This window comes from Denticeps clupeoides, chromosome 11 (assembly GCF_900700375.1).
Source record: "Denticeps clupeoides chromosome 11, fDenClu1.1, whole genome shotgun sequence".
Taxonomy (NCBI): Eukaryota; Metazoa; Chordata; class Actinopteri; order Clupeiformes; family Denticipitidae; genus Denticeps; species Denticeps clupeoides.
Window position 1 is genome coordinate 22,287,604 of NC_041717.1, and position 24,451 is coordinate 22,312,054.

The window sequence follows — 24,451 nt, forward strand, 5'->3', positions numbered from 1 at the left end:
AACAAAATTAAAGAGGAGATCCAGAGGGGGATAGCCTGACATATGAAACAGGAAGACCGCCATGTAATCTATTTATTAAAAAAAAAAAAAGTAATTTTTCTGATTATCACTCATTTAAATGGTAACTGTAACGAAATAGTGTTACTCATATTTTGTATTCTAAATACGTAACGCTGGTACATGTATCCCGTTACTCTCCAACACTGTATTTAACCATCATGTAGATGTAGGGATGTGAAATGTTAGATGCCTACAGATGAACAAACGGCACAATAAAAAGTAATAAAAGAACAGAACAGTCAAAACACGAAAAAGTGGTGGGTTTTAACAGTGACGACGTGTTACAGGCCCCGCCCACAACACCCACGGCAAAAACCATCCATCCTAATAATTATTTTACAGAACGGTGCAGCGAGAGGATTAATATATGAATTTTCTGTGATGTACGGCCGGACCCTCCACCTCCACCCAAATGAAGGCCGCACCTTCCAGCAGCTCCATCCAGAGACCCATGGAGACCGGTGGAGACCGGTGGAGACCCGTGGAGACCCGTGGAGACCGGTGGCTCGGTCACGCGAGGATGAATGAAGTTTACCCAGGAGATCCAACACCACCATCTTTATTTCTCACATGTTCAGTCCACACGTTTCAGCACATTTCTACACCTGCCATGAAATAAAAAGTGTCGGGTCCCAGAGAGGAGGGCGTGTACGAGGGACGTGGCATCGTTCTTTACGACGGTCCCCTCCCTCCTAACAGAACCGGCGGGACGGATGGTGGATCTGCCGAGCGGCAGGGGCGGGGCGGGGCGTGGCTCCGAACGCGCTCTTCATAAATCAGCTTCTGCGTGCTTCCTCCCTTTCCTGTTCGTCTGCAGGACACGGCAGAGGGGACAGGAGGTCCCGTTAGAAGCTCCGTTTTACCAAACCGACACCCGGCAGTTCCGTGGAAAACGCCATTTACCTTGGGCTGTTCCGACTGCAGCCCTTTCACCTTCGACCTCTCCTGTTCCAGCGCAGCGTGCAAGGACGCCACCTAGAGAGGAACCAGCAACACGGCACGTGAAACCAGTACAGGGGAACCGGCGCAGAGCCAATTTTTATACGAAAAGCGGCGCGCCCGACCTGCGACAGGAGCTCCTCCTTTATACCGAGCAGCTCGTCCACCTGCAGCAGGATCTCCGCCTTGTCCTTCACTGCAGCGAGGGGCGAGGAACCGGCGTTAGACCCACACCGGTGGTAGAACCGTACGGGCAGTTTACAAGACCGTACCTTCTCAGAAGAAGGAGGAGAAACATCACAAGGAGTCAAATTGACCAAAATACCCTGAGAAGATGAACTTGGACCCATTTCCATTTCCAGCGTTTACCAGACGCCCTTACAGTAGTTACAGGGACAGTCCCCCCCTGGAGACACTCAGGGTTAAAGTGAAAGTGACGTGATTGTCATTGTGAGACAATGCAGCGCAGCACACGGTGACATGGTGAAACGTGTCCTCTGCATTTAACCATCACCCTTGGTGAGCTGTGGGCACCATGACAGGCGCCCAGGGAGCAGCGTGTGGGGACGGGACCTTCATCGAGGGGACCTCAGTTGCACCTTGGCGGAGATTACGGGGCCACTTCCTCACCCGCTAGGTCACCACTGGCCCATGTGTCCTGCTCAGGGACACGATGGTGGTAAGTGGGGTCTGAACCTGGGTCTTCAGGTTTATAGGCGAGTGTGTTACCCGCTAGACCTGCGCTAGTTTTAAACGTGGCAATTCTCCTTTTGTCCCGACCCCGAGGCTTCGCTGTGGACTCCGGCGGGACTCGGCCGGTAATTACTGAATGGAGGTCAGTGTGGAAGTAACGAACTGTGCGTGGACTCACTCTCGCCCTGCTGCAGCATCTTCAGCAGCTGACCGTTTCGCGCCTTCACCTCCTTGTAGCGCTCCTGAAACCGACGGCACAGTTACAACAGCAGCAGCAGCAGCAGCAGCAGCAGCCAGGCGGACCACCGAGGACCACGCCCACCTCCCACTGCGAGATGGTCTCCCTCAGGTCAGACACCTCCTGGGTCTTCTTCTGCAGTTCCTGCTTCAGCTGCTCAGTCCGCGCGTCCTGTGAACAGCGAAAGAAAGGACGATTAGAGGACGGGGACACACACACACACAGAGGAGCTTGTAAACTCCGCCCAGCTGTGGTTTAATCATTTACATTATGGTATTTACCAGACGCCCTTATCCAGAGCGACTTACAGTCAGTAGTTACAGGGACAGTCCCCCCCTGGAGACACTCAGGGACACGATGGTAGTAAGTGGGGTTTGAACCTGGGTCTTCTGGTTCACAGGCGAGTGTGTTACCCGCTAGGCTACTAGCAGCCTACGTGCCCCCAGGCGACTGCGGGCCCCTGCTCCTCACCTGTTCCTGCTCGGAGGAGGTGCTGACGTCCAGACCGGCGCTGTTGCAGAACTGGTCCCGCCGTTTGTCTCGCTGGACGATTCTGCTGACGTCGTCCTCCAGCCGGTTGAAGAAGTTGTCGTCGTGCGGCGCGGCGTTTGCTGGTTTCAACTCCTGGAAAACGAACGTCATCAATCACATCTGACGTCATGTTACGAAGCCCCGCCCCACAGCGCAAAATACGTTCTAAATTAGAAGCCCACTCACCTCTCGCTCCGTCTTCCTGTTGAGATGCTCTGTAAGAAATGAGACCAGAAAGAAACCTTCTCACACAAACACCAACTATACACACATCATATTAATATTAATAATAATAATAATAATAATAATCATGCTGCAGAACAAGCACACCCCACCAATCAAAGCTTAAATCGCTTTCTACCAGGTCTGGGAGGACGTCCCTCATCAGGAGCATGTCCAGGTGTTGTAGGGAGGTCCTACAGGCACGTGGAGGCCACACCCCCTACTGAGCCTCATTTCGACTCGTTTTAAGGACTTTATATCAAAGTTGGATCAGCCTGCAGCGTGTCGTTCCACTTTCGTTTTGAGTGCGCCTCCAAACCCAGAGCCCCACTGGCTGATCAATTTGATCTCCATCGATACAGTGTGTGTGATTGTTATTATTTTTACTTTGCTACTCAGGTAAATTCATGCGGTCCTGTTCATATTAAGACACATTAATATAAAGTAGATTTAAGAAACATTTTATTTTCCCCCCGGAAACCGCCGGCTACTCGGCGTTACGCTACGTGGAAGAGCGCGCTCTCACCGATAGAAGGTTCTGTCTGGAAGTCTTTGAGGGACACCGTGAGTCGCTTCTCCTTCCCCTGCTGACTCTTCTTTCGCTCCTTCTTCGCCGCGGATCCCTTGGCCCTGGGCGACGCCCCTTCCTCCTGGAGAGGAAGCGCGAGTCTGACAGGAGCGACACTCAAGGCGGGTAAACGGCGCAGAGGCAGGTCAGGCCCTCAGATTTACCACGAGAGGTCTACAGGAGTGTGTGTGTGTGTGTGTGTGTGTGTGTGCGCCACCTACCTGCTTCTGCTCCTCGAACTCCAGCTTGCTCAGCATGAGGGCCTTCTCCAGGTCGGCCTCGTACAGCTCACTCGTCAGCTGCAGACGGAGAGACGCAGCGGTCAGGGAGGAACGAGGCCGCGCCCACGTTCTCGGCTTCTCCGGGTTACCTGGTCGTCTCTCCGCTTCCACTGCTGCCAGCTCTGCGCCCCGGCCCCGCCCACACCGGTCGAATGCAGGAGGTCATCGGCCAATCCTTGCAGCGTCAGCGAAGGGGGCGGGGCCACCGGCTTCTGCGGGAGCTTCTTAAAGGCCAGGTTCCTAAGCTGGGAGGAACCAATGGGAACGTTCAGGTAACAACCAAGCCACGTTACGCAGAGGTGAAAGGTGAAAGGCCGACCTCGTTAGCCTCACACTGCTGCAGCTCTTTCTTCCGTTTCCTCTTCTCCTTCTTCTTCTCTGTGCTCTGGTTGGATTTGCCGCCGGCACCCTTCCTGGCCTGGGACTTGCCGGGCCCTTTTGGTCCCTTGGCGCCCTTGCCTGTCTCGGAATCGGAGTCAGAGTCGGAGTCGACCTGGAGAAGGGCGAAGCGTGAGGCGGTGGTGGGCACCGAGATCACTGCTGACGTCATCGTGTGCAGCTGCTGGTCCTGCAATAGCCAGCGGGAGAGATACGGTGATGGAGATGATGCCTCAGCCTCCAACCCACACACACAAATTCCCACTGCTAATCAATAAGCTAATCTTTACCTGCCAATGTGTACATTTATTTACATATTACATTTATTAGCTATTAGTTTTAAATACACACACACATATATATCCATAAATATACATACATTTAGCAGGAGATTAGATTCGCAAGAATCCCTTCACTTAAATCTGATATTTAAGTTATTTTTATTCACAAAACAGTCAAATAAGCAGCCAGCTTTTACAGCTTTCTGGATTTTTTACAGCTTTTGGTCACTTGGCAGATTTATGGACGTTAGCAAACAGGCTAACGCGCACAAACGCGTCTGTCAAAAAAAAGAACAGAGATCTGCAAATAACCCGAGGGGAAATGCGAGCGAATAAAACGGCACTTTTTCCACTCAAGCAAAAGAGAAACCTTACAACTTACAACTATTTTCCACCAACTTACACCTGCTGAAGCTGCGGATAACCACGTCTGGTTTGGACAGCAGAAACGCGAACTACGGCGGCCCGGTTTAGAACGCAAATGCGCATGCGCATTGTGAGCGTCAGGGAACGACGCCATAGACGCAACACGCAGTACGTTAGCGCGTCCGACATATTGCGAGTGGCAGGTACACCGTTTAAACCAATACAGGTAGACTTGGAAAGTGGGGTTTCTCAACAAAAACATGCTAAAACTATAACGTTTGCACTCGACAGATTAAAATTGTATTAATTTACATTTACAGCATTTATCAGACGCCCTTATCCAGAGCGACTTACAATCAGTAGTTACAGGGGACAGTCTCCCTGTAACAATTTAGGGTTAAGTGTCTTGCTCAGGGACACAATAGTAGTAAGCGGGATTCGAACCCGGGTCTTCTGGTTCATAGGCGAGTGTGTTACCCACTAGGCTACTACCACCCTATTCATTATTACGACTGTATTCATTTAAGGCAGTGGTGGCCTAGCGGGTACAGAAGTGGACCCCTAATTGGAATGTTGCCGGTTTGAATCCCGAACCGCCAAGAGGCCACCGATTTGCCCTTGAAGAAGGTACCGTCCCCACACTGCTCCCCGGGCGCCTGTCATGGTGCCCACTGTCACTGAGGGTGTTGAGTAGACTTGGGGGGCAGCATGATGCTCCAGACCTGCTCCTGATGATGGCGGCGGTTCCGTACCAGCTGGATTGTGTCTCTGTAGAAGTTGGTGAGGGTGGTTAGGAGGAGGTGCACCTTCCTCCGCCGTAGCAGAAAGTGCAGAGCCTGCTGGGCTCATTCGGTTGTCTACTGCAATGTGAACTCCAAGGAATTTGGTGCTCTGATTGATCTCACTAATACATGAGGAAATTGTTGACATTTCTGGAAATAAAAGAACTTTATACAGAAACAAATCCTTAAAAGTAGAAACTAATGTTAACGTACAACTGTTTAATGAAGGAGGAATCATAAAAACTTTATTTTTTTATGGCACATTATGTACCAGGTGGAAAATTAATAACCACATGAAAAGTCAGAATGATTTTGTATTTTAGGTGCCTTTCAAAGGAAGCGTATTCTTTGAAAGACACATACGATCACCAATTGTACCTGAGACAAAACGAAAGTCTGCTGCTGTGAAAGTTCTATTTGAAGGAATCGTGGTGGTAGTGGCCTAGCGGCTAACACACTCGCCTATGAACCAGAGGACCCAGGTTCAGACCCCATTGTGTCCCTGAGCAGGACACTGAACCCCGAGTGTCCCCAGGGGGGGACGGTCCTTGTAACTACTGACTGTAAGTAAATGCTGGAAATGGAAATGTCGTTGGCTACAGCTCAGACTTGTTCATGTGTAGAGTCGGTCTTTAAATCAGGACGACTCGCATTTGCATCTCCAGCATGCACGGAAAGCCAAAGAATAACACTGTAAACCAACACAGGAGTCTCCGAGTCAAACGAGTTGCTACAAGCAGGAGAAGCACAAGAAGGTCCATCCAACATGCATGACAAGGCCATCATCGTAATATCTAGGTGGAGCATGCTCAGAACCTGCTCTCCTCCTGTCCTCCACCACCTCAATGAACATTTATCTTTAAAGCCCTAAATGGCCAGACTCCTTCCTACATATCTGACGAACTCCATAAGGAAACTTCAACCCAGGGCGTCTGGTCGTCCCTCGATAGTAGCACCGAAACCCCTTTTATTACTAGTTTTAACTTGTTATGGACTATTATCCTCACCTATTGCTTTTGGTTTTTGAAACTGCCTTATAAATAAATGTATTATTATTATCAACCTTGATGCACAAGGTGTTTGTTCACTCGAGGGACCCTGAAAGCACTCTACATTCACATTTCCAGCATTTACCAGACGCCCTTATCCAAGGCGACTTACAGTCAGTATTTACAGGGACAGTCCCCCCCCTGGAGACACTCAGGGTTAAGTCTCCTGCTTGGGGACACGTTGGTAGTGAGTGGGGTTCGAACCTGCTCTCAATTCAAATCCATATGAAGAGGACTTTGCCTGCTTTTACAGGGAAATGATTTTTCCGGCTTGATTTGACTGCAGCGAGGTCCATATAAATCCCACGGAGCGGAATGCCAGCAGCAGACATGCAGATGTTCCTGGGCGTCCTCCTGCTCTGCACACTGGCCGCCTGCCTCGTCAGCCGCAGGACGCACTTCTACGTGCCGTTCAGAATGACCTGGGCCGACGCCCTGCAGCACTGCAGGCAGAATTACCACGACCTGTCCGCCATCGAGAGCGCACAAGAGAACCAAATGGTGGCCAACGCGAGGGATGGAAACCCCCAATTCAGCTGGATCGGCCTGTACACCAGTCCCCTGGAGGACACCTGGCTGTGGTCCAGCGGGGAGAACTTCAACTATTCCTCCTGGAAGGAAGGCTGTCCTGAGTCCAACCTCAGCGGAAGTTGTGCGACTCTTTTTAAGTACAGATGGATGAACATCGACTGCGCTCTTCCCAACACCTTCTTCTGCTACCAGTGGCAGATGGAACTGGTCGTGGTGGCGGAGAACAAGACGTGGGAAGACGCGCTGGTCCACTGCAGGTCTCTCTACACCGACCTGGCCAGCCTGCTGACCGCGGCCGAGCTGACGCTGGCCAAGAGCCGGAGCGCGCCGGCCCAGGCGGCCCGAGTGTGGACCAGCCTGCGCTTCCTGGCCGGGGAGTGGCTCTGGGTGGACCAGGGGCCGGACCCCGGGGACGTGCCGCTGCCGCCGTGTCCCGCCCGGACCGACCGCTGCGGAGCCCGGAACCTGGCAGCCGGCGTCTGGGAGAGCCGGGACTGTCAGGAGCGGCTCAGCTTCATCTGCTACCGGAACAGCACGGAACGCGGCTCCAACAGGAAGCAGCTGAGTTCCACATCAGATTACAGATCAAACTAGAACCCTCTCATTCAGAAGTGAAATATTTAACGTATTTTAAAAAGTCAATTCAGAGAGCTGTAATTCTCACGAAGAATTTGTTTGTATTTTCACATGGCTTTTAATAAAGTGAGCGGTCACATAACATCACATTTTCCTATTTTATTAACACGTGACAATAACTGCTGTACAAACAGGGACAAATTAAAGCGTTTCCTCCACGTTTTTATTGCAAACATGAGATAAATCTGCAGAAGGAAGCAAAAAACCAGTTGCGTCAGTGAGGGCGAGCCGACTCGAACGTGGGATAAACGGGCGTCTCCACTCGTCCACATCGGAACATCAAATATCTGATGAACATAACGGAGCGCCTGACAGGAGAGCGGCGGCGATCCTGCTCGCCGGACTCGGTCACTTCCGCGCCGGCAGAATGTTGCATCTGCAGAAAGAAAAGCAGAAATGGTCCGAAGTCACCTGCTTCAAGGTTCTCTATAACGTAAAAGCACATAATTAATCCAAGAAATACATGTCAAGTAACAGGTATTCCGAGGTGTCCCTACTAGAATCTACTAAAAAATTCCCAGGAAGATCTGAAATTCATCTGGATGTTGCTTAGACACACGGTAGCTGACCAAGCGGATGGAGACAGTATCACATTTCCAGTATTTACCAGACGCCCTTATCCAGAGCGTCTTGCAATCAGTAGTGACAGGGACAGTGGTGGCCTAGCAGGGGGCGGTGGTGGCCTTGCAGTTAAAGAAGTGGCCCCATAATCAGAAGGTTGCCGGTTTGAATCCTGATCCGCCAAGGTGCCACTGAGGTCCCCTTGATGGAGGTCCCGTCCCCACACACTGCTCCCCGGGTGCCTGTCATGGTGCCCACTGCTCACCAAGGGTGATGGTTAAATACAGAGGACACGTTTCACCGTGTCACCGTGTGCTGTGCTGCAGCATCTCACAATGACAATCACTTCACTTTCAGTCATTTACATTTACAGCATTTACCAGACGCCCTTATCCAGAGCAACTAACAATCAGTATTTACAGGGACAGTCCCCCCCTGGAGACATTCAGGGTTAAGTGTCCTGCTCAGGGACACAATGGTAGTAAGTGGGGTTTGAACCTGGGTCTTCTGGTTCATAGGCGAGTGTGTTACCCCATTAGGCTACTACCACCCGGTGTTAAGTGCTACCAGTCCCAGGGTTAAGTGTCTTGCTGAAGGACACAATGGTAGTAAGTGGGGTTTGAACGTGGGACTTTTGTTATCTTCAGGTTCAGAAGTGGGTGTCTAACTCATTAGGCTATTACTAGCCAACCGCACCATTCTATTTCCTGAAGACAGCGTCCTCTTCCAGCAGGACCATGTCCCCCGCTACACTGAAGAAATGGGCCAAGAACGTGAGTGAGTTTGAGGCGTCGACCTCAACCCAATCGAGCATCCGTAGGACGTGCAAGTCTGATCCATGGAACGGTATTGGACGAACTCACCCGAGAAGCCCTCTGCCCGACCACCTCTGAGGCACAAGGCTGAAGTGAACCCTCTGGCCGCTCCTCACCACCGCAACGCCCAGCGATTTCTGGCGGAGACGAAGGTTCACGTGACCGAGAGAACGGCGACTCTCTCACAGCCGAGATGCGATCGGTTCTTTACCCCTTCGCTGTGCTGGACCACCGACGCGATGTTCTGGAGATGCTGGAAGTTGCCGGCGTTGACTGAACCGAACTCGATTATTTCATCACCGGCTCGCAAACCCTGAGAGCGGAGAAGAAAAAAGGAGCGAGCGTAAAAATTGGGGCGAAGATCTACATCAGCATGGTGAATTCTACCACATGTAGTCATCTACATCACATCTACATCACATCTACATCAGCACGGTGAATTCTTCACATGTAGTCATCTACATCACATCTACATCACATCTACATCACATCTACAGCAGCACGGTGAATTCTACCACATGTAGTCATCTACATCACATCTACATCACATCTACATCAGCCCGGTAAATTCTACCACATGTAGTCATCTACATCACATCTACATCACATCTACATCACATCTACATCACATCTACATCAGCACGGTGAATTCTACCTCATGTAGTCATCTACATCACATCTACATCACATCTACATCACATCTACATCAGCACGGTGAATTCTACCTCATGTAGTCATCTACATCACATCTACATCACATCTACATCACATCTACATCAGCACGGTGAATTCTACCACATGTAGTCATCTACATCACATCTACATCAGCACGGTGAATTCTACCTCATGTAGTCATCTACATCACATCTACATCACATCTACATCACATCTACATCAGCACGGTGAATTCTACCACATGTAGTCATCTACATCACATCTACATCACATCTACAGCAGCACGGTGAATTCTACCACATGTAGTCATCTACATCACATCTACATCACATCTACATCACATCTACATCAGCACGGTGAATTCTACCACATGTAGTCATCTACATCACATCTACATCACATCTACATCACATCTACATCACATCTACATCAGCACGGTGAATTCTACCTCATGTAGTCATCTACATCACATCTACATCACATCTACATCACATCTACATCAGCACGGTGAATTCTACCTCATGTAGTCATCTACATCACATCTACATCACATCTACATCACATCTACATCAGCACGGTGAATTCTACCACATGTAGTCATCTACATCACATCTACATCAGCACGGTGAATTCTACCTCATGTAGTCATCTACATCACATCTACATCACATCTACATCACATCTACATCAGCACGGTGAATTCTACCACATGTAGTCATCTACATCACATCTACATCACATCTACAGCAGCACGGTGAATTCTACCACATGTAGTCATCTACATCACATCTACATCACATCTACATCACATCTACATCAGCACGGTGAATTCTACCACATGTAGTCATCTACATCACATCTAGAGCAGCATGGTGAATTCTACTACATGTAGTCATCTACATCACATCTACATCAGCCCGGTAAATTCTACCACATGTAGTCATCTACATCACATCTACATCAGCACGGTGAATTCTACCTCATGTAGTCATCTACATCACATCTACATCACATCTACATCACATCTACAGCAGCACGGTAAATTCTACCACATGTAGTCATCTACATCACATCTAGAGCAGCATGGTGAATTCTACTACATGTAGTCATCTACATCACATCTACATCAGCCCGGTAAATTCTACCACATGTAGTCATCTACATCACATCTACATCAGCACGGTGAATTCTACCACATGTAGTCATCTACATCACATCTACATCACATCTACAGCAGCCCGGTGAATTCTACCACATGTAGTCATCTACATCACATCTACATCACATCTACAGCAGCACGGTAAATTCTACCACATGTAGTCATCTACATCACATCTACATCACATCTACATCACATCTACATCAGCACGGTGAATTCTACCACATGTAGTCATCTACATCACATCTACATCACATCTACAGCAGCCCGGTGAATTCTACCACATGTAGTCATCTACATCACATCTACATCACATCTACATCACATCTACATCAGCACGGTGAATTCTACCACATGTAGTCATCTACATCACATCTAGAGCAGCACGGTGAATTCTACTACATGTAGTCATCTACATCACATCTACATCACATCTACAGCAGCACGGTGAATTCTACCACATGTAGTCATCTACATCACATCTACATCACATCTACATCAGCACGGTGAATTCTACCACATGTAGTCATCTACATCACATCTACATCACATCTACAGCAGCCCGGTAAATTCTACCAGATGTAGTCATCTACATCACATCTACATCACATCTACATCAGCACGGTAAATTCTGCCACGTGGTCACGAGAAACGTTTCCAAACAGGCCTATGGGGCTTCGACATGCGTATAATTTTTCGTACAGCGATGTATGAGTTTTACCGTTATTCTAATTAGACGTCGAACGTGCCGCCATCCACTGAATATAATCTGAAACCGAGAACACCAAGTCCTCCAATATCTTAATATTACGCAAGATGATCAATACTTTTCCTGAGATACCTACTCAATGTGTTAAAAATTGATCGGTTATCATCCTTCGAATTTCGAAGTAATAAAACTGCAATTATTTAGAGAAAATGGGTTTCCGTGGAGACACGTATCTGATGACGAACCACAGTTTACGTGACATTAATATTGAAATATTTAATCTCCGGTCTGGCGTGTCCCGCGTCCCGTATTAAGACCAAACGATAATAAGCAGTAATTGGCACGGACCGCCTGGAAGGCCGGGGATCCCGGTGTGACCGCGTCGACATGCGCGAAGGGAGGCGGCAGGACGGCCTCCTGCTCCATGGGCTCCTGCCGTGGCCCCGCCCCCTCGGGCCCCGCCCGCTCCTGCGCGTGCAGCCGGTGCAGGGACTCCTCGATGCGCAGCATGATGGCCTTGTGGTCGTTCTGCAGACCTGGGGAGGCACACAGAGCAGAGACGGTTGGCGGTGGCGCCGGCCTCGCGGCGCCGTGCGGTGAGAGAGCGAGCGACTCGGGTGATCACAGGAGATGCTGTGCCGCGCCGTCCGTATCTGGTACAGGTCCACGTCCGCCCGGGGGTAGCCCTCCACGTCCACCAGAGCAGCGCTCATCCCCACGTCACCTTGCTGGGGACACAAGAGGGTCACGGTGACAACGCCGTTAAACATCTAGACTTTATCACCGAAAGGCATGAAAAACGAACTCTGCTCCGACCGGCCCGGTCACCAAATAACCAGTCCAGCGCCTGAAAGTTGAGTCGCGGCAACCGGACCCGTTCTTCAAGGTCAGGATGCTTCACTCTGATCCACAGAACTGACCACAGACGTACCCTCCAGGTCTGGACGTACCCTCCAGGTCTGCCACACCCCCCTCCTCCCGCGTTCGGTGGAGTCCGGCCCCCATCAAGCGGGTGGTTAACAGCGGCCAGGTTCAAACCCCACTCACTCCCATTTACATTTACAGCATTTACCAGACGCCCTTATCCAGAGCGACTTACAGTCAGTAGTTACAGGGACAGTCCCCCCCTGGAGACATTATTGTCGTCATCGTTTTATGAGACGCTCATTAACATGAGTGGATGATGAGAGTTCAGCAACATTATTTACCAGACGTCCTTATCCAGAGCAACTTAGTCAGTAAATACAGGGACAGTCCCCCCCTGGAGACACTCAGGGTTAAGTGTCTTGCTCAGGGACACGATGGTAGTAAGTGGGGTTTGAACCTGGGTCTTCTGGTTCATAGGCGAGTGTGTTACCCGCTAGGCTACCACCATTTATCTTCTCTGTGGACGCAGAATGAACCGTCTCGTTTCCATCTGCCGCGACTCAACTTCCAGACAACTTCACCTGGAGGACCGAGGACCTTCACGTCTCGGTAAAGTTCTACTCTGACGGCGCTTCTCACGTCTTCCAGCACGTCGTAATACGCCCGGATCTGCTCCTCGATCTCATCCTTCTTCTGGATGAGCTTCTGCACGTCCTCCACCTTCATCCCGGAGCCGCCGTCCGCCTTCTCCTCCGCAGTCATCTTCATGGCGCCTGTTGCCGGAAGTGACGCGGTCGCGCCGACCAATAGCGGTTCAGTAAACAAATGGCCCGTGACGTCACCCACCCCGTTCTCCTGTCCAGACCTTCTTGGTGCAATTTAAAGGTCCCCTGTTATGAAAGTGTGACTTTGTGACATTATTGAACATTAATATGAGTTCCGCTAGACCATGTACGGTCCTATAGTAGAAATCGCGGTCGGTGTGAAGAGTATTTTGGTCGTTCTGCTTCACCGTTCAGAGAGCGGCAGCTCAGGCGGTCTGAGCTGGAATTTGTCCCCTTATGACGTCATAAGGGGGAAAGGTTACCTCCCCGTTTCGCAAGCTTTCCCCAGCCCTGCCCTAAAACATTATTTCCACCGACCGTCATGGCTTCCAAACGTGTGAATTATTGCAGTTGCTCATGTTTGGATATAAAAGTGAGCAGAAATTAATTTTTTAGTCCCGTCCCGCGAGACTCAGTCGGTTCCTGTCTGTAGAAAACATTGTGGTTGGTGGACGGTGTTGATGACGTCATTTACGCGAATGTCCCCTCAACTTCTACAGGCCACTCTCCTCCTCGTCCCGCCTCTCTCCTCCTCATTAGCATTTAAAGCTACAGACGGTGAAACGGTGCATCCTGGGAAATCTCACTGTGGGACTGGATCAAAGTGGCTGTAATTCTGCACCAAGAGACTTCAGATGCAGAATTAGGGGACCAACAAGACCGACATAGAAGCAAAATTCTTTTTAAAAAAAGGATGCTGCTGTTACTTCGTCCAGAGACCGGTCTACACCGTTTCTTTTCTCTTACTGTGAACATAGTAGAAATCTGGACAATAAAAACAGCAACCATGACAGTCTCTTAAATAGTCAAAATGCAGTTATGACATCGAACTATTGCAATTTTAAGACGTGAAATGCAACAAAACAGAATTTGAGCTTTTAAACGTGTTTAATAAAAGGAATGTGGCATGAATACACAGTGAATGGCTTTTTATATCGGGATAACTCTGAGGTACTGTGAGTTTGTACCCAGAACAACACTTCCCACCAGCAGGCACGAAGAGGAACGGCGTGTGAGCGCAACTCACGCTGCACTTTAACGTGTGTAAACCAGAACTCTGTTCAGTTAGTGCTCCTGGCGGCCAGCAACGCCGCGACAATCAGCACCGTCATCGACACGCCGCAGCGGCGACGACGGAAAGAACGTTAAATAACTTACAAACACATACACACTCATCTCAAATATATTACGCAGTTGGCAATTTTCTTCTTCCGTCGTGCGTCACGTGACCAGGAATGGACAAGGACATTTTAATGTAATGTATGAGAAATATATATAAATTACAAACGTATTCTGCACGGACAGAAATACTAGTATTCAGAACCTGTAGGAACGTTCCTACACAAACCATCAGCTCAACACTGGAATGTAGCGCGTCGCTCAGCCTCCTTCACTCGGAGCTCCTCCCCCCGGACGCCACCTCGTCCGCCCGGGTCTGCGTGGACTCCGCCCAGCTGCGCAGCTGCGCCTGCAGGGAGCGCGCCTGCTCCATCACGTGCTCCTGCCGCCTCCTGAGCTCCTCCAGCTGCTGGCGCACCTGCTGCGCCTGGCCGAGGGCGCCGGTGGCCCCGCCCCCCTGCATGAAGCCGCGGAACTCGTCGGGGCTCAGGCCCAGCGCCGCGGCGTCCAGCTTCTCGATGAAGGCCACCGCGCACGACTGCGGGAGGACAGCATGGACAGGGGACGTTAGTACGGGAACCCGCCGCGGCCGCCCCGCCTCCGCCTCACCAGGTTCGTGAAGTAGTAGCCGGTCTCCCCGGTCCGCAGGGCGTGCGGCAGGCCGAAGCGCGCCACGTACTGCATGTTGGAGTGCAGGCGCGGCGGGTTGGCGCACAGGACCACGTAGATGAGCGCGGACAGGAAGTCGTCCGCGCAGGCCGGCTCGGATTTACAGCTGCCCACCGCCTGGAAGATGTTCCGGCTGCACTTGGAGACGCAGCACAGCTTGTCCTGAGGGGCACGTTTGGCATCCATCTCGATAATCGCTGCAGAGCGAAGGTGTTCAGATTTTAAAAAACGGTAACACACTCGCCTCTACATTTACATCTCCAGCATTTACCAGACGCCCTTATCCAGTAGTTACAGGGACGGTCCCCCCCTGGGGACACTCAGGGTTAAGTGTCCTGCTCAGGGACATGATGGTAGTAACCTAGTGGGTAACACACTTGCCTATGAACCACAAGACTACAGAGTCACAGGTTCAAATCCCACTTACTACCATTGTGTCCCTGAGCAAGACACTTAACCCTAAGTTGCTCCAGGGGGACTGTCCCCTGAAACTACTGATTGTAAGTCGCTCTGGATAAGAGCGTCTGATAAATGCCATAAATGTAAATGTAGTAAGTGGGGTTTGAACCTGGGGCTTCTGGTTCATAGGTGAGTGTGTTACCCGCTAGGCTACTACCACCCCATGAACATGAACTACGAACCAGGAGACCCAGGTTCAAACCCCACTTACTACCATTGTGTCCATGAGCAAGACACTTAACCCTGAGTGTCCCCAGGGGGGGACTGTCCCTGTAATTACTGACTGTAAGTTGCTCTGGATAAGGACGTCTGGTAAATAATGTTGCTGAACTCTCATCATCCACTCATGTTAATGAGCGTCTCATAAAACGATGACGACGATAATGAACAAACTCGACATGACGGTAAAAAGAGAGAGAGAGGAAAGAGGAAAAAAAAAAAAAAAAAAAAAAACACAGATTCATCAAACGTCCACTTCCTCCTCATACAACAAACACGTTCCTGGTGCTGGATTCTTCTAAATAAGCACCACAGAGTTGGGCGTCCAGACCTTCCACCAGTGCTGGGTATTTATTAGCTCCACCTACAGTAGCGTTGATGGCGTTACGGACGGTTACCGGTGATGGCGGGCAGGTAAGGGTCAGCGTCCTCGGGTCCTCGGTCGGTGAACGGCACGCGCAGCATCTGAGGGGTCACCCATTTCAGAGACCTGGCGAAGCCACAATGGCGGCGGTTGAAAGAACGGGTGTGGCACGTCGCGAGAACGTCTTAAGTCGGTCTGTGTGGAACTCACCGAATTCTCCTCTGCAGGGCAAGATCCTTCTGCTCGTCGTCACAGCTGTCGTGGCAGAAGACCCACTTGTGCAGGCGCGTCATGACCAGCTTCTCCATGTGCTCCATCATCTGCTCCACCTGCTCTTCAGGCATGCCTACAGGAGAAGGACAGCTTGCTTCTCAGCTAGCTTGAAGTCTTTCAGGCTCGTGGTCACGTAGAACGAATTGGATTATTCAACGATGGGCTGTTCTCTCTGCTGCGATCAGGGAAGTCCAACACAGAGAGGATGAGGAGGAGCTTCTTCCCGCAGGTTATACGAGCCCTCAACAACCACAACACTACATAGAACTCCAACACACTCCAGCACTTTCACGCTCAACCACTCTGGACTTTTTTTTTTTTTAATCTTTATACATTGACTTTCACTCATTTGCACACCTTCACCCTACCTGTTACACATATTTTATGTTAAAAAGTGTAATATTTGCAATATTTGCATATTGGTTCATTGTATACTTGCAGCATTTGCAATATTGTGGTCTGTAGCAGTTGCTAAAAGCATTTCACTGAATATCATACCGTGTACGACTATGTATGTGACATAAAATTTGAATTTAAGGACTCTGTTATCAGTCCAATTTCAGCGGTATCGAATTTCGTATTGAAAATTGTAATGCTGTGACATTCCTGACGTGAAAGTGACACGGTGACACAGCGCAGCACACGGTGACACGTGTCCTCTGTATTTAACCGTCACCCTTGGTGAGCAGTGGGCACCATGACAGATCGGGATTCGAACCGGCAACCCTCTGATTAAGGTGCCACTTACTGAACCGCTAGGCCCCCACCGGCCCTCAGAACGGGAACGGAACCCGGGCCTCCCGCGTGGCAGGAGAGAATCCTACCACCGAACCACCCGCGATACTCACTGTTGAAGTGCGCGGCGATGTTCTGGTAGAACTCCTGCACCAGGTCGGACTGCTTCTCCACCGCGAGGGCCTGCGGACGGGGGACAACGTGAACCGAGGCGCCGCGGCCGGCAGACCCGAGGCGGCGTGGGGACGGCTTACGTGGTACGCCTCCATGGTGTTGAGGAAGGCGGTGCAGCGGGACTGCAGCCGCTGGGAGGCGGGGCTGCGCAGCAGCTTGAGGAAGGCGGTGAAGTCTCCCGGCTGCAGCGCCTCGAACGCCTTCAGCGCCTCCGCCTGCGACAGCGGCGCGTCTGGAAGAGCCAGAAGGCGGGTCAGGCGGCCAGAGGCTTCCGTCTGAGAGCTGGCTAGTAGTGTGTTGGTATAAGATGGATTTGAACCCGATGCGAGCAGCTACCGGGAGCCGGTGGGGAGAGGTGAGAGGCGGGACGTGGGTGTGTTTCGGCTGCTACGTTTTGGACCATCGGGAGGGGTTTTATGGTGACTGAAGAAGCTCCAGAAGCACCCAGTTACAATAGGTGAAGTGAAGTGATTGTCACATGTGATACACAGCAGCACAGCAGACGGTGCACACAGTGAAATTTGTCCTCTGCATTTAACCATCACCCTGAGTGAGCAGTGGGCGGCCATGACAAGCGCCCGGGGAGCAGTGTGTGGCACTTCAGTGGCACCTCGGCAGATCGGGATTCGAACCGGCAACCTTCTGTTTACGGGGCCGCTTCCTTAACCGCCAGGCCACCGCTGCCCCGTGATATAGGCTGGTAGTGGCCTAGCGGGTAACACACTCGCCTATGAACCAGAAGACCCAGGTTCAAACCCCACTTACTACCATCGTGTCCCTGAGCAAGACACTTAACCCTGAGTGTCTCCGGGGGGGGAGACAAACTACTCACCTGGGCCTTTAGGAGGCGTGGCCTCCCCCAAGAAGAGCTTCCTTATCGTGCTGGACCTCCGGCTCTTCTCCTCGCTCTTCTTCTCCTTTGAGACGCTGGGCGGCGCGGCTGCGTCACTACGGGGGGGAAACGCACGCTGCTGACGCGGGGTCCCCCGAACAAAATGGCCGAGAGCATGTCGTCCGCTTCTTACCCACAATCCTGTTCACCAACGTCAGCCTGGCACGTTCTGTCCCGCCAGCACTTGGAGCAGTGGCCCTGCCAGGCGGCGTTGCCATAGAAACCGCAGCCATTCTTGCACAGGAGCTCGGCCTGCGTGATGTGAATCGCTCGCCGGTGCTCCGCCCACATCATCCACGCCCTCGAGAGCTGCGTCAACCGAAACAACAACCTGATTTAAACTCAAAAAAAACTTTTTACAAATTTAACTACATTTTTTGTAACCCTGCAGGATCATATGGCAAAATCTCTTTCAAGGTTCCCTGACATGGAAATTTGACTTTGTGAGATGATTGAACATTAATACGAGTTCCTCCAGCCTGTCTGTGGTCCTGGAGTGGCTAGAAATGGCGGTCGGTGTAAAGAGTCTGTTTAAAATGAAGCCGTGGGAGATCTGAGGGAAACCAGCCCAAGAGTGAAGCTCCACACCAGACACGGTTTAAAATGAAGCCGTGGGAGATCTGAAGCTCCACACCGGACATGGTTTAAAATGAAGCTGTGGGAGATCTGAAGCTCCACACCGGACATGGTTTAAAATGAAGCTGTGGGAGATCTGAAGCTCCACACCGGACATGGTTTAAAATGAAGCTGTGGGAGATCTGAGGGAAACCAGCCCAAGAGTGAAGCTCCACACCGGATACGGTTTAAAATGAAGCCGTGGGAGATCTGAAGCTCCACACCGGACATGGTTTAAAATGAAGCTGTGGGAGATCTGAGGGAAACCAGCCCAAGAGTGAAGCTCCACGCCAGACACGGTTTAAAATGAAGCTGTGGGAGATCTGAGGGAAACCAGCCCGACAGTGAAGCTCCACACCGGACAGTTTCCGTAGGATCCCGGAACACGGAAAACAGGTAAAAAAATTTAACAATTATTCTCATCGCAGCAGCAGCAGCACGATCAAGACCAACTGCCTACGCCTACAAAAATTCTGCTTTAAGAGGGAAAAAGCAGCTTTTAACCTCTGAAGGAGGAGAAGAAGAAATGAAAAGCGCTACTGCTCACCGCTCTCTGCGCGGATTGCGCCTGGATTTAAACCGGAAGTGACGCAGCCCTTCTTCTGAACGTGTCTGCTGCGTTTATTATTATTATTTTTGTTATTTTTGAAAACCCTTTTTTTTATAATGATAAAAGACTAAACTTGTCCTAATATCCTAATCCTGGTTTAAAATCGAAAATGAAAAGTAAGCACGTACATTTCATTTATGTAGTCCGATTCACCACAGTAAGGTCAAATCGAATTAAATTAAATTAAATTAAATTAAATTAAATTAAATTAATAAAAGGCACCGAGTAATACTTTCAACTGGAGGTGGTCGCTCTGGATAAGGGCGTCTGCCAAATGCCTTAAATGTAAATATAAAAATTTAAACTGCCAGACGTGGGTAGTAACAAGTTACATTAACTTGATCAGCTTTAAGAAAAATATTTACTTCTAAGAGTAAATTTACAACGCGATACTTTTTACATGAGTACATTTCTGAATAAGAAACTTTGAACGCTTTATTTTTGCCAGACGCTGAAGGATTCACGTGACATCGTTCCACCAATCAGACGTAGCAGCCATAATCACATGACACCGTTCCACCAATCAGACGTAGCCATGCCGCATACACGCCGGGGACCAGAGTGGCTGAATCGTCACACAGGAGCGACATGGAATAAAAATGGTAGATGCGACTCCAGATGTCTACAGTATAAAAAGTTTACAGAAGCACAGTCGCACTTTTACACATTTTTTAAAAAGCTTTTTGTTAAATGATGTAATGAGTTAAAAATAGACCGCTATACATTTTCTCTATAGGAGGGACGCCGTTTTGAGTTTTCGTTTAGCTGTTTTAACTTTAACATGCAATGCACGTTTTAACCCATGAGGGGTAAAAAAAAAGACCCAAATACAAAATAATCTATATTTTAAAAAATGATATAAATAAAAAAAAGTTTTCCAGAAGATGGCGACAGAGACCCCTAAATATATCCAACTTTACTTTTTAATGGATAAACAGGGCATTTGTATGAAAGTCGCCTCCACTCGCGGAGCAGCAGTCTTCATGCACTCTGAAAAGGGACATTTAATTATTCATGCAGTACAGGCCAAAAGTCTGGACACCTTCTCATTCAATGTGTTTTCTTTATTTTCATGACCATTTACGTTGGTAGATTCTCACTGAAGGCATCAGAACTATGAATGAACACATGTGGAGTTATGTACTTAACAAAAAGTGGAGACCTGACCTCCACAGTCACCGGACCTGAACCCAATCCAGATGGTTTGGGGTGAGCTGGACCAACAAGTGCTAAACACCTCTGGGAACTCCTTCAAGACTGTTGGAGAAGCATTTCAGGTGACGACCTCTTGAAGCTCATCGAGAGAATGCCAAGAGTGTGTAAAGCAGTAACCAGAGCAAAGAAACTAGAATATAAAACATGTTTTCACTTATTTCACCTTTTTTTGTTAAGTACAGAACTCCACATGTGTTCATTCATAGTTTTGATTCCTCCAGTGAGAATATACCAACGTAAATGGTCATGAAAATAAAGAAAACACACTGAATGAGAAGGTGTGGCCCGACTTTTGGCCTCTACTATATATATTTCTATCTGAATACATAGTTTGTCAAAAATAAACGAGATGTTACAATCAAACAGTAATCCTATCACTAAAAATACTTTTGTACTCGTACTTGAGTAATTGTTTTATTATAATTTTATTCTAGCCGCCTCTGGTTATTACTTGTGATGCTGATCTTATGATTTGTCGCGTCTCGACGTGACCGAGGACCAGGCGACGCTTGAGAGGGGCGGGTCTCCGGCGGGGAGAACCAATAGGAGCGCAGCGCCGACTCCTCCCGGCCAATAGGACGCGTCCTCGCCTCGGAGCTCGACGTCGTGTTTATCGGCCGCGGCAGAGACGGGAAAGTTCGGGAAGTTCGCCGGACCGCTTCTCTGGACCTCCGGCCGCATCTCCACCCTCCCTCCGCGACTAAGACAGCACGTTTGGCGACATGAGCTTCTTATTGTGAGTGTCCGTGTCGACTTGTTCTGGGCTGTGAGTTTAGCTGACAATAGAGATAACCTTCTAGCCTCCGTTTCCGGGTTTTGTCGGCGCAGAAGAAGCGGAAGCGAAGTTTCTTCCCCAACTTCCTGGGCCCCGTACTTCCCCACGTACTTCCTGCTGCCAGTAAAGAGGCATGAAAACGGGTTAAAAACGCACTTTTCGTCAGGCAGGCTGTAAAAGAGGCGCCTGCAGTGGCGGGAGAGTTTAAAGCATCACTTCCCAGTTTCCTGGGCCCCGTACTTCCCCACGTACTTCCCCACGTACTTCCTGCTGCCAGTAAAGAGGCATGAAGCCGCAGTCGGGGTTAAAAAACGCACTTTTCATCATGCAGGCTGTAAAAGATGAAAGCTTCCTTTCCCGGTTTCCCACATTTTAACAGCGTTTACCAGACGCCCTTATCCAGAGCGACTTACAGTCAGTAGTTACAGGGACAGTCCCCCCCTGGAGACACTCAGGGTTAAGTGTCCTGCTCAGGGACACGATGGTAGTAAGTGGGGTTCGAACCCGTTACCCGCCAGGCTACTGCCACCCCCTCGTGGGACCGATGCAGGAAGACGCTGTAGAAGCGCGTGTAGAGCAGGCCGTGGTCCGGCTGGGTCCGTGGGCCGGTGGTCTAACTCTTGTCACCCGCTCCTTTCCAGCGGCAGCCGCTCATCGAAGACGTTCAAGCCCAAGAAGAACATCCCGGAGGGTTCCCACCAGTACGAGCTGCTGAAGCACGCCGAGGCCACGCTGGGCAGCGGCAACCTGCGGCAGGCGGTGATGCTGCCGGAGGGCGAGGACCTGAACGAGTGGATCGCCGTCAACAGTGAGTGGCGGCGCCAGCGTGGACGGGACTCGTCTTCCTCTCACTCATTGTGTGTGTGTGTGTGTGTGTTTCAGCGGTGGACTTCTTTAACCAGATCAACATGCTGTATGGCACCATCACGGAATTCTGCACGGAGACCAGCTGCCAGGTGATGTCCGCCGGGCCCAGGTGAGACGCAATTCGTACTCACTTCCCTCGCCGTCATCAGGGCGGGGCAGCTGGTCCGCGGTTCATGCTTCTCTTGTGTCTCGGATCTGGTGGTAGTGGCCCAGTGGGTTTTGGTGTTCAAGATCCAAGATGGGTTTATTGTCAGTACGACAGTGTACACCGTTTACCGTGTGTAGAAATACTGTTTTGCACAACCCCCCCCCCCCCCCCCCCCATAGTGCAATCATAAAATAACAATATATACGTAAATACACACTAAACTATACTAACTAAAACTGGCCAGTGGTGGCCTAGCGGTTAAGGAAGCAGAAGGTTGCCGATCCGCCAAGGTGCCACTGAGCAAAGCACCGTCCCCACACACTGCTCCCCGGGCGCCTGTCATGGTGCCCACTGCTCACTTAGGGTGATGGTTAAATGCAGAGGACAAATTTTGTTGTGTCACCGTGTGCTGTGCTGCTGTGTATCACAATGACAATCACGTCACTTTCACTTTCTAAATGAACTGAGATGTGCATTAAGGCTGGAAGTGTAGATTTGTTGAGTTTAACAGTGTTCTGGTGATGGCTCCTGTCCTGTCCATCTCCTGTCCATCTGGTGATGGCTCCAGTCCTGTAGTAGTGAAGCAAACCAGCCTCTGCGCTTTTATTTTGAAACATTTGGGCCCAACGGTACGGTTTCTTCTTCCAAAGCGCGACTCTTGAGAGTTGGTTCTGTAGTAGGAGTCTTCAGATCCTCACCGGTCGGTTCTGAGCGTGAAGATGTTCCTTCTGTGGTCTACTCGCCATGTAGATTTTGCTGATCAGTAAATGCCCGGATGTTTTGCTGTCCACCTGCAGGTACGAGTATCACTGGGCTGATGGCACCAATATTAAAAAGCCGATTAAATGCTCCGCCCCCAAGTACATCGATTACCTGATGACCTGGGTGCAGGACCAGCTGGACGATGAGACCCTCTTCCCATCCAAGATCGGTCAGCTGACTTCTGCTCTCCTTCTAGTTGAGAGTGTGTGTGTGTGTGGGTGTGTGAGAGAGAACTTCCTCTCGCTTGCGGAAGTCCTGGATCCAGTTACGGCGCTCTGCTCGGGTTCCGCGCCGAACGATGAGCGGGCCGCTGCGTGTGTGTCTGTGGTCTGAATGGGGAACGTGGGAGAAAAATGGTCACGACGGCGTAGTAACAGGCAGCCGATCCGCCTCCAGGTGTCCCGTTCCCTAAGAACTTCATGTCGGTGGCGAAGACCATCCTGAAGCGGCTGTTCCGCGTTTACGCTCACATCTACCACCAGCATTTCGACTCGGTCATACAGCTGCAGGAGGAGGCGCATCTCAACACGTCCTTCAAACACTTCATCTTCTTTGTGCAGGTGAGAGCCTGCCCGTCTGTGAGGGGTTAAACCATTCTGTTTTAATCCGTGAGATCAGGCATGGGAGTGGTGGGCCGCGGCCGCTACTAGATGATCGGGCCTTGAATTCAATCTCTCCTTTCCTCACAGGAGTTTGGCCTGATTGATCGCAGGGAACTGGCGCCGTTGCAGGAGCTTATCGAGAAGCTGGGGACCAAGGACCGATAAAAGGCCCCCCCCGTCTCGCTCAGTTCATCATGAAAAGGCGACGTATGGCAGAAATAGACGACGAAAGTCCGTAAACCGATCCACTTGGGACATGCTGAAGCTTCCCGGCTGTAGTTTTTACTCTTTACTCTACAACCAGCTTAAAGTATATCACAAACTTGACTTTATCGAGTATTTTATTCTGTAACTTGTTTTTTTGCATTATGTGTTATTTGTTATTGCTGTGACCTTTTTTTTTTTATATCCTTTGTTTTCTAACAACCTATGTTTGCTGCGTACAGGATCAGCCTTCAATTGAGTATTTTTAGTGTTATCAGACTAATCGTTTTTAATAAGCCATCACAAAAATACTTTTTTAGCTTTTATTTTAAAGCTAGCAACTATTTTGGTTTTACTTGTGAAGAATTAGCAGATTTTTAATGTTCCTGAATGCTGAAAATGTGGAATTCTCATTGAACGTCTTGTGCTGGCACACAATTAAATGTATAAAAAATATATTACTGTCGTCTGTCTATGGAGTTCTTTTATGAGTTTGGTTTGGTTAAAAAAAACAAAAAAACACACCAGGCATCAGCGTGTCCAGAAGTGAGATCAATTTCAGGCAGAACAAGGAACCGCAACAT

General features: G+C 49.9%; 4 protein-coding genes across 6 annotated transcripts; 1 reads left to right on the plus strand and 3 right to left on the minus strand.

Annotated features, from left to right (window-relative positions):
• Positions 1-603: 603 nt before the first annotated feature.
• LOC114800112 (G kinase-anchoring protein 1-like) lies at positions 604-4,662 on the minus strand. 3 transcript variants are annotated; one of them, XM_028997226.1, is made up of 12 exons: positions 4,595-4,662; positions 3,852-4,100; positions 3,622-3,777; positions 3,473-3,550; positions 3,210-3,333; positions 2,648-2,676; positions 2,402-2,554; positions 2,015-2,101; positions 1,871-1,934; positions 1,125-1,195; positions 964-1,035; positions 604-871 (listed from the first exon to the last, which is right to left on the minus strand). In XM_028997226.1, the coding sequence occupies exons 2-12, from the start codon at positions 4,080-4,082 to the stop codon at positions 830-832; spliced, it is 1,107 nt and encodes a 368-aa protein (XP_028853059.1). In that variant the 5' UTR covers positions 4,083-4,100; positions 4,595-4,662; the 3' UTR covers positions 604-829. The 3 variants fall into 3 exon arrangements, with proteins under 3 accessions (XP_028853059.1, XP_028853060.1, XP_028853061.1); XM_028997227.1 differs by having other exon boundaries at positions 4,574-4,653; XM_028997228.1 differs by lacking the exons at positions 604-871; positions 964-1,035; positions 1,125-1,195 and adding an exon at positions 1,243-1,271.
• Positions 4,663-7,639: 2,977 nt separating this feature from the next.
• Positions 7,640-13,144, minus strand: LOC114800141 (26S proteasome non-ATPase regulatory subunit 9-like). The gene is made up of 6 exons (XM_028997282.1): positions 12,981-13,144; positions 12,100-12,202; positions 11,823-12,010; positions 9,143-9,244; positions 8,980-9,068; positions 7,640-7,931 (listed from the first exon to the last, which is right to left on the minus strand). Exons 1-6 carry the CDS (start codon positions 13,107-13,109, stop codon positions 7,904-7,906), a joined length of 639 nt encoding a protein of 212 aa, XP_028853115.1. The 5' UTR covers positions 13,110-13,144; the 3' UTR covers positions 7,640-7,903.
• An 890-nt stretch (positions 13,145-14,034) lies between these two features.
• LOC114800108 (rab5 GDP/GTP exchange factor-like) lies at positions 14,035-19,274 on the minus strand. Its single transcript, XM_028997220.1, has 9 exons — positions 19,232-19,274; positions 18,203-18,378; positions 18,010-18,125; positions 17,258-17,409; positions 17,117-17,186; positions 16,206-16,341; positions 16,030-16,121; positions 14,894-15,150; positions 14,035-14,822 (listed from the first exon to the last, which is right to left on the minus strand). Exons 2-9 carry the CDS (start codon positions 18,361-18,363, stop codon positions 14,556-14,558), a joined length of 1,251 nt encoding a protein of 416 aa, XP_028853053.1. The 5' UTR covers positions 18,364-18,378; positions 19,232-19,274; the 3' UTR covers positions 14,035-14,555.
• Positions 19,275-21,091: 1,817 nt separating this feature from the next.
• Positions 21,092-24,325, plus strand: mob1a (MOB kinase activator 1A). The gene is made up of 6 exons (XM_028997279.1): positions 21,092-21,245; positions 21,926-22,092; positions 22,167-22,260; positions 23,097-23,230; positions 23,458-23,621; positions 23,751-24,325. Exons 1-6 carry the CDS (start codon positions 21,232-21,234, stop codon positions 23,826-23,828), a joined length of 651 nt encoding a protein of 216 aa, XP_028853112.1. The 5' UTR covers positions 21,092-21,231; the 3' UTR covers positions 23,829-24,325.
• Positions 24,326-24,451: the final 126 nt, after the last annotated feature.